The 10,042-nt window shown below is 41.3% G+C and overlaps 1 protein-coding gene across 1 annotated transcript in view; it reads left to right on the forward strand.

Moving 5' to 3' along the window:
• Window positions 1–1,552: 1,552 nt before the first annotated feature.
• The window catches only part of NCF4 (neutrophil cytosolic factor 4, 40kDa), a 10,845-nt gene continuing 2,355 nt past the window's right edge, over window positions 1,553–10,042 (forward strand). The window contains exons 1-6 of the mRNA XM_009865142.1: window positions 1,553–1,766; window positions 4,795–4,879; window positions 6,175–6,328; window positions 6,630–6,700; window positions 7,483–7,610; window positions 8,593–8,650. Coding sequence (XP_009863444.1) covers window positions 1,735–1,766; window positions 4,795–4,879; window positions 6,175–6,328; window positions 6,630–6,700; window positions 7,483–7,610; window positions 8,593–8,650 — 528 coding nt within the window. The 5' untranslated portion in view covers window positions 1,553–1,734. The remainder of the gene's footprint in view (window positions 1,767–4,794; window positions 4,880–6,174; window positions 6,329–6,629; window positions 6,701–7,482; window positions 7,611–8,592; window positions 8,651–10,042) is intronic.

Below are 10,042 nucleotides of genomic sequence, written 5' to 3' on the forward strand. Positions count from 1 at the left end.
GCTCCCTCAGCACTCTAGGGTATAATCCATCGGGCCCCATAGATTTATGAGGATTCATCTTCTGAAGCAGGTCCATAACCATTTCCTCATGGATTATGCAGGTCCTATTCTGTTCCTCATCCCTTTCTTCAAGCTCAGGGGTCTGTGTGCCCAGAGAGCAACTGATCTTGCTGTTAAAGACTGAGGCAAAGAAGGCATTAAGCACCTCAGCTTTTTCCATATCGATGGTCACTGCTCTTCCCTCTGCATCCAACAAAGGATGGAGATTCTCCCTAGACCTCCTCTTACTGTTAATGTATTTACAGAAACTTTTCTTGTTATTCTTCACCACAGTGGCCATGTTTAGCTCTAGATGGGCTTTTGCGTCTCTAATTTTCTTCCTGCACAGGCATAATTTGCCTGCCTCCGCTTCCATAGACCATAAACTCTCCTTTTGTTCCTAAGTTCCAGTCAAAGCTCTCTGTTCAGCCAGGCTGGTCTCCTCCCCCGTTGGCTTGTCTTCCATGACTTGGGTATAGTCAGTTCCCGCACCTTTAAAATTAATTCCTTAACATATGCCCAGCCTTCCTGGGCTCCCATGCCCTCCAGAACAGCCTTCCAAGGAACGCTCTTAACTTAATTAAAATACAGTGAAATGCAGTTTATGCTCAGGGTAGATGATTACAGTCATAGAGGGTTTTATTTTGAAGGCTGACTTTTGCTCCATTCAGATGAGAATTTTTGTGCCAGACAGCAGAAGGAGAAGAAGGAACCAGATGTGTATTGAACATGAAAATGGAAGAGAGTCGAAGACTGAAATGGAGAGGCAAAGATACTGCACATGACAGCTTTCAAAGAAGGCTGATAAGCTATGTTGCAACTTGCTCGCAGTGTTGGGAAATGATGATTTCCTTGCCACCGCCTTCCTTTCATTTTCTTCTTGAAAGATTGATGCTATGTCACTACCCTTTGTATACAAGGCAGGGCAGTCAGGATTCTCTTTGGGTGAGCCATTACTGTGTCTTTGTAGGTGGCAAACGTGGATGGTTTTGAGCACATGAAGCTGAAAAGATCTCTGCTCATTCAAGGACTCATGTCTTGCATTGATCCATCCTTCAAAGCTCATTTCCTGCCTCCTGAGCCTGATACCCTGTTACTCACGTTTGACGAAGTTGAATTTCCTAACCATATTTCCTGCTCCCACTTGAAAATTTATTCTTTAGCTCCACCTCCTGGCTCTTGGTCCAAGGAAAGGTGGATTCTCGGGAATCACAGAGCCTCTAGAAAGCATCAGAAATGTTCATTCTAGATTATAAATGTTAGTGTAAAGGGGTATATGGGGATGTTTTAGCTGGGGCAAACCAGAATTTGTTGAGCCTACTCACACTGGCTTTCCACAAAGGCAGATGTTTCAGTGAAAGAGATGGACAATGGAATATGTGTCTCATAGTTTTTGCTTTTTGTTCAGCTTTTGGTTTCTCAACTGTGGCAGTTTTGATACATGACAGACAACACAAAACAGTCTTTCGTTGTGACTGTTTTTTCTCTAGTACTTCCTCAATCTCGTGGGGGTGGGGAAGTTCATAAGAAATCGTCTGACACTGAAACATTAAAAAAAGATCTCTTAGGCCTTGTAAAGGAGTCTTGGCTCAAGCAAGGAGAATTGCTTCAACTGTGTTCGTCCTATTCAACCAGGACCAGCCCAAGAAGTGGAGGAATAGAGCTTAGCCATCTGGATTTAAGAAGCTGAAAATCATGTCTCTTCCCCGACAGCTGCGAGAAAAGAGGTAATGTCTCTTCCTCCTCCCGTCTCCCCACAAGCCTCTGTGTACCTGCTATGATCTGTTCATTTAATTTTGATGCAAGCTTCTAAAAGGCTTCTTGTTATTGTAGCTCACTGTGGTGCAGACTATTTTTTAAGTTGGAGTGGACTTTCTCATTATTGTGGGTAATATTCACCACCTGAGACAACAGTGGGCCATTATTCTCTTTATTGCTGCAAACAGTTTCCCTTTTCCTGGGGTTTGTGATATGAGTGTTTGTGATACGACTAATTATATCTCTGGATCTTCATAACCACATCCCTCTTCATAGTAAGTGGTACTATTTACAGTGTGGTGGGTGGTGCTGATTCATGTCACTCTTCTTGTGCAGCAAGCTACTGCAAGACTTTGCATCATTACTTCAGCCTTCCAAATGGGCTACGCGTTGTGGAAGCCCCTGCTTAGGATATTCTCCTAGTAGAATAAACCTAACCAACTGCCATGTGGGGTTTTTTTTGTTGTTATTGTTAGAATATTTAACATTATGTCAGCTTGACATTTCTTAGATGATCATTTTAAAAGTTTCTGTTCTCCCTACCTCATTTGTTATCCTTATTTCCTCAGTCTTGACACTTCTTACTTAAGTATTATTATTAATAGCACTGTAGCAACATTGAGTTGTAAGATTGAAACACAGGTGAATTAGTCTTTTGTTTGTTAAAGATGTTGTACCAAGGAGAAGGTCCCAGAGGGAAAAGTACCTGCCAAGCCCTGCTGTTTTATTGTGTGAACAAAATAGACAAGAAACATGAGATCACACAGAAACCTGTGATCATATGGCTGCTCTTTAGGTGTTCCTGCAGGGAAACCTGCTTCAAAAACAATACTTTCTAGGATCTGCAAAATTTATACAACCTTGCCCGCTATCGTATGTTCCTTCACATTTTTGACATTTTCAAACAAGTATCGTTGTCCTTGCTTCAGGTTATCTGCTGTGACTAAGACGTCTCCCCATAAATATTTGCTAGGCTACCCGTTGTTTTTTCAAACTGTGATGTTTACAGGAAATCTTGTCAACATTTTGAGCAGACCCCACTGGTTATGACACAGAAAAATACTGTGTCTTTGGGGTTTTTGTTTTGTTTTGTTTTGTTTTGTTTTTTTTCATTTCTGGTTATCTTTCTGTTGTTTCTCATAGGTTCCTTTGATTTCACTTTTATTAGTGCTTCAGAGACACCCATGGCCATAGCGACATCAGGCTGAGCCTTGAGATTCAGGGTGATGGATGGTTAAGGTTCAGAGATCCATAAGGCCTGGAGATCCAGAGACACTTGACCTGGACAAGGCATTATTCCAAGGGGAGCACGACACTGCACCAACAGTGCTCCATCCACACCTTTCTGATTTTGGGACTCCCACAGCCATTGTGATATTTCTGTGAACCCTGAGATTCAGGGTCATGGTTTGGGATAGGATTAAGAGATCTTTACAGCCTGGATCTCTAGAGACGATTGTACTGGACAAGGCATTCCAAGGGGAGCATGGCACTGCACCAACAGTGCTCCATCCATACCTTTCTGATTTTGGGACACCCATGGCCATTGTGACATTCCAAGCTGTGTGGTGCCATGGACTCTTTTGAAGGAAGAGATGCCATCCAGAGGGACCTTGATAGGCTTGAGAAATGGGCCAGTGCAAACTGCATGAGCTTCAGCAAGTTAAAATGCAAGGTCCTGCACCTGGGCCGGGCGAATCTCAGGCACAAATATAAACTGGGCACAGAGTGGGTTGAAAGTAGCCCTGAAGAGAAGGATTTAGGGGTGTTGATAGATGAGAAGCTCAACATGAGCCGGCAGTGCGCTCATGCAGCCCAGAAAGCCAACGACATCCTGGAATATATCAAGAGAAGCGTGGTCAGCAGGTCAAGAGAGGTAATTCTCCCCCTTTGCTCTTGTGAGACCCCACCTCTAATACTGCGTCCAGTTCTGGTGTCCCCACCATAAGAGGGACATAGATCTGTTGGAGCGTGTTCAGAGGAGGGCCACAAGGATGATCCAGGGGCTGGAGCACCTCTGCTACGAGGACACGCTGCGGGAGCTGGGATTGTTCAGTCTTGCAAAGAGAATACTTGGGGGGGACCTAATAGCTGCCATCCAATACCTGAAGGGAACCTACAGGAAGGCTGGGGAGGGACTTTTTACAAGAGTGTCCACTGATAGGACAAGGGGAAATGGGTTTAAGTTGAAGGAGAATAGATTTAGATTGGACCTTAGGAAGCAATTTTTCAGTACAAGGGTGGTAAGACTTCGGAATAAATTGTCCAGAGAAGTTGTGGATGCTCCCTCCCTGGAAATGTTCAAGGCTAGGTTGGACGGGGCCTTGAGTAGCCTGATCTAGTTGAGAGGCGTCCCTGCCCGTGGCAGGGAGGTTGAATTAGATGATCTCTAAGGTCTCTTCCAACTTAGGCCATTCTATGATTCTGATTGTATGCATCTTGCACATAGAGTGTAAAGTTTTTAAGAAGTAGCTGTTGTACTGTTAGTTTCCACAGCACCTCAGACAACAAACTCTTTTCTTGGAACTATTTCTTATTCCCTACAATAATGCAGTAATAATAACAGCATAAATCATGGTGTATAATGATCTCCTTATAATAAGAGCTGCTGCTGCAGGGTTATTATTCTAAGTCTTCTAGATGCTGTAGCAAGGATTAAGAATGCATCTGCATTTGATCACATCTCTCAGGAAAAGCTTACCAGCTCAAGTGTTTCTTTTGCAATCCTGCTAATCTAGAAAGCCTGGGAATGATAGGGATGTTTTTCAGGATTGATGAATCTTCACAATGATCACTGACGTGTTCTGAACTTACAGAAATTTGACATCTCAAGATAAAGACCTCCAGAGGAAAAGAATGACACGAGTTTCTAACTTTGTGATTTTGACACTAGATAATGTGAAATTACCTAACTATCTTTGTGTTCTGTATGGCATAGAGATCTCTGAAGGCTGATGCCACTATGAGTAATCTAAATCTTTTATTCTTGCTTCACAGTGATTTTGACCAGCTTCCAGATGATGTACCTGTTTCAGCTAACATTGCAGATATTGAAGAAAAGAAAGGCTTTACTAATTATTATGTAAGAAAATAGATTTCTCCTGTCTCTATATGCCCTCATCTGTGACTCATTTGATTATGGGAAAGAAAATGCTGTTAATCTCATCTAGTTGTTTTTTGGAATTAATAGTTCCATGCGGAGAACATCTCTGTGCTTCTTTTTTTCTGGAATGGAGGTTAGTCTATCACAGATTTAGTGTAAGAATATATTGTCTGGGTGAAATGTGGCAGAGATATCCTCTAAAATTGCTAATTTCATAAAATTTTTACCTAATTTCTGATTTTTTCCTGTAGGAGTGTTGCAGCTTTGGTGAAGATACTAGGATAGGAATTCAAATAGGGTAGAAGAACAGGATCTTCATTACTGCATAGTAATGGCAAGTTAGGAATCTTCCATCTCCACAGGATGTAGCATATTAGTAAGTCTTGAAAGAGCACACAGGAAGGGAATAGTAGGAAAAACACTATGAGATTTTCCAAAGAGGTGGGGGGTTTTTTTGGATAAGACCAGCTCAGTCTGACTTCTGCAGGGTATACTGCTTTTGCTGGAGACATTGCTTATAAAATCTTCACACTTTTACTCTCAACTATAGTGATAATTTGTTGCTCTGTTTTTATGTTTTCTGAAGGATCTGGCTGCACCATGACTCAGAGGTCAGTGCATGGAAATTGTGCTCTCCTTTAGAACAAAGCAATTTTGGCCAGAGATAAGAAATAAGATAGTCGTTGGAGGAGGTCAGACCATAATTTCTGAAAGTCTATACTTTAAAAAGTCCAAAAGAAATATGAATGCCTTCAACTCTGAAAATCAATTCATTTAAACGTCTGTTTACAGATTTAGATGTCCAAAGCATCCTACTGTAAAATATTTGTATTTACCTCCCTCATATGTTTTGTTTGTCACTGAGGGAATGCATGTAAGCACAAAGTAGCATCTAGTCATTTCAGGTTTTCCTTTAAGTAACAGAAAGCAGCCACAGGGACATGATGCATGGGAAAGATGGACACACATGTAGAATCATAGAATCACTAAGGTTGGAAAAGACCTCTAAGAGCATCAAGTCTAACTGTCAACCCAATACTACCACAACTACTACATCATGTCCTGAAGTGCCATGTCTACATGCACCGCATTGTCTGGTGCTAACTTGTTATTTTCTAGTACTTGAGTCTGCAGGTGCTTAACTGAAGGCTTGTTTTCTACTGTATCCCTAAGACAATATTCCCACTGCTGAAGCACTGATTTTATGTTCCTAATGTATGCCTCATTTCCATGTAAGTATGAACATCAGCCTGAATCCCCCTTCTCTGTTTCAGATGTTTGTCATTGAAGTAAAGGTTAAAGGTGGTGGTAGATACCTGATTTTCCGACGCTACCGTCAGTTCTATGCCCTGCACACCAAACTAGAGGAGAGATATGGGGCAGAGAGCAATAATAGCCCTTTTAGCTGCACACTCCCTGTATTGCCAGGTAAGCTGTCAATACCAAATTTGTACATGCTGTCAATACCAAATTCGTGCATGATTAGCTGTTTTCTCAGCCCCAGGCTGTCCTAAAGAGGAGTGCTTTCTAGGGAAGTAGTTCCCAGCTGTGGATGCTGGAGAACTTCCATTGGCTGTCCCTCCCCTTGCAGTAAAGTTCATTTAGACACCCAAAATCCTTTCGATAATGTGTATTTTCTTGGAAATCTTACTTTCTTCTGATTCCTTCATTTCTCTGACAGACAGTTATTTTTTTCTTCAGTAGCTCTCACAGGTTTTATATTTTCCAGGAAAAGTTTATGTTGGGTCCAAAAAGGAAATTGCTGAGAACAGGATTCCTATCCTAAACATCTACATGAAGGTAAAACTTAATTTTAAAGTAGAGATTGCACTGAGCAGTGCAGTTACTTATCCTCTGAAATAAGCTAAGAGAGACAGTACTGTTGTAGTCCTAGGTATCTGCTTCTCTCTGTATGACACAGTATCCACACTGTGGGACAACCTGCAGTCATTCCCCAGATTGTTCAGACTGTGGGATCTGCTGGAGAATGCAGTTCACAGAGGATCACTCCCTGCCTTCATAAATATATAATTACAAAATAACCTCACAAGACATATGAGTAAATGGTGAATCCCCAGGTATTGTGTGAATATGGAGTTGTTATGTGCACCTAAGGGGCTAGAAGAGTGGGGTGGTCTTCTGGGTCTACCTCCTCTACAGTGAAGACACAGCTAGTAAAATTGAGGAGAGAAATTCTTTGTGTGCAGGTTAACTAAAGACCTGACTTTAAATCAGTAAAAGTCTGAAGCACTGGCCAAGATTTCCAGCACTTAAGATTACCTTCTTTCCATAGTCGTTCATGTCTTGAAGGGACACACAAAGAGTAGTTTAATACTTCTGCAGTAAATCAGGCACAAAAAGTGTGAAGCAATGCATTGGCCAACTCTAGGAGTAAACAGGAGAAACTGTCAGCTGTTAAGCCATGTCCTGCTGAGCGAGAAGGGAGAGAAGGAAGATTGCTAGCAGTAATGAATATCCTTCACGATCCCGTAGGTCAGAGAGGCATATTTGTTAGATATAAATAAATAGAGAATTGGTCTTTCCCACTGTTACACTCTGCTTCCTACTTGCTCTTGGCACAGAACCTACTCTGCCTACCCGTTTGGGTATTGATGGATGAGGAGGTACGGCTGTTCTTCTACCACTCAACCTTTGATGGTGAACAGGTGCCTCACAGACTGAGACGACTTCGCCCACGGACACGCCGAGTGTAAGTGATTGGCATGTTTTTTCAGCATTTCTTGAGGTAAGAGATGCTGTCCAGTTTTGGGGGGAGAGAGAAATGAGGATTGCCGCTGTGTTGCCCAAGTGAAGCCATGAAGTCCTAATATAAGAATCTTTGTGGTAGAGCTAACGCAGGATATTTCTTGTTTTCAGTAATCTCAGTGTTTTGAAATGGATGTGGTACATGTATTAAAGGAAAATTCCAAAATAGGAGTATAGCTTGCTTAAAAAAAAAATACTGCTTAGCTCTTTCTGTTAATTGTTTAACAGTAAAAGTTATTACAATGTGCAGAAGGACATGGGCTTGCACCATTGAAGTGAATTTGAGTTTTGGCACTGAATTCAATGAGATCTGTTTTAAATGCTACATGAAACTGAATACTTCGTTTGTTCCTATCCTTTGTCTAAACAGGGGCCTGTCCTACATAGCAGCATTGGCACCCCTTTGGAGAACTGCTAAGTAGACGTTATACTTCATCACCCTTCAGACAAATTAATTCTTCTTTCAATATGGCAAAGATGGACCCGTTTCCCTTTCGTTTACCTCAAACAGTGCAAAACCTACCTGTGTGCTTGCCTTCCTGGATGCGTGAATGATGGCAGAGTTTGAACTAAATGCCCTAAGTGCTAGAAATAGGGATGCCCAGAAGGCAGAGTAGGGGGGCTGAGCAGTGCTATGGAAGAGAAGTCCAAGATAACTGACTGTATTGAAAATTCCATCTGTTCTCAGCAGCGGCCATCATCAGACTGCTGCTGCTCTGCACTGAAACTGAGAGAACTAGGGCAATGTTGTTGCATCCGAGTGTGTTTACTTCAGTGCTGCACAGATTCTCATGCAGTTTCTCCAGTGATCTGTGGCTTGCCTGCCTCTTAAATAACAAAGATGATGACATTGTATTACTGATCATGTAGTATTTTCGAGGGCTAGAGAGACATATTTACCTCCTTGTTGTCTCCCTTCCTTGCAGTAAAAGCGTTTCACCTCAAGTGCCTATTTTTGATCGCATGGCAGCTCCACGGGCTGAGGTGAGTACTCTGCACAATCTGTCATAGGAGAGGAGATTAAACTCTGTTTTACTTCAGTATGTCATTGATCAAGTTGCCTTTTCCAATTAGAGCTTGGGGAAAGAAGGAAAGTGGAATCGACACAGGAAAACAATTGTTTTTAACAGCAGGGAGTGAAACAAAGATGGAAAGAAATGTTCTGTTCCTCTTTACTTGAGTAATAAGAAGGTCCATTTTGAAGTCAGAATGAGAGGAGGTTCAAAACTGAGAGACAGGTACAGCTCACTGCCAAATGGTCCACGCTTGCATAGTGGTGCCCATAAACTAGATTTAAAGCAAGAACAAGATGCAGTCTCATTGACTTCAGTATGTGTTTAAAAGCTTTGCAGGTGAGGCATTTTAGTATTTACTTTTGCAGAAGTGTTCTAATGAAAAGTGCCTATACCCTCGTCTTGCTGTATATTGTCTTGGTATCAAGCACATAGAACTGCTTTGTAGCCAGTATTTGTCTGAGTATGGTCTTGCTTCCTAAAACATGTGACTTTGACATGTAAAACCGGAAAAAGAAAAGCAAGTCCTTTGATGTTTGTTGGGTTTGGTTTTTACATTGAGTATGGAGGGTCTTGCATCAGTCCTATCTCTTGGATTTTGTCTATTAATTTACTAATATTGGACATACCTATTAACATTTTCAATAGATGAAAAAAGGCTTTTGAAAGAACTAGTAAGCAGATGTATGAACTATTAGCACAACAGTAGCCTTTGTCTTTTTTTAATTAGGAGAACTCTTGGCATTAGCAAGACTGAAAGAACCATCTCAATGCAGAATAAAGAACACCTTTTCAATTTTGCTCCTCTACAGGCATTTAAATGGCTACTATATTCTCTAAGGACAAAGAGGGGGATGTGAATTTTTGATAACTCGTCCAGTTTAATTGTTCAATAACAGTTTGTTAGGGTGGTAGCATGTGGTTACCTCCTTTCTTTCTTTCTTTCTCTCTCTTTTTTTTTTTACCCTGAAGGGGGCATCTAAGTTCCATTTTAACTACATATCAATTTCTCAGACTTCCCTAAATCTCTCAGTTAAGCATGCAAGCCTGAAAGCCAGATGTAAAAACAACAGTTACTTACCCTTAAAATAGGACACAACACCTCTGCATTTTTTTAAGACTCTTTGTGATATTTTGCAGCAAATTGTGAACTTATAAAACTCCAACCAGAAATAATATATATTTTTTCAGTTCTCAGGATTTCAAGGTTTCAAGTTTTCAAGTTGTCAATTGTCTTCAGCTCTGTTGACTTACTTGCTCTTAAGTGCTTTCAGCTTCTTCATTTCTCTGGTGCTCAGTGCCCTGCTACTTTAAGAATCCTAACACTTACCTCTCTCAGAGCTGTGTTTATCTTAATACTTTC

Source organism: Apaloderma vittatum, unplaced genomic scaffold (assembly GCF_000703405.1).
Source record: "Apaloderma vittatum isolate BGI_N311 unplaced genomic scaffold, ASM70340v1 scaffold24262, whole genome shotgun sequence".
NCBI classification, from domain to species: domain Eukaryota; kingdom Metazoa; phylum Chordata; class Aves; order Trogoniformes; family Trogonidae; genus Apaloderma; species Apaloderma vittatum.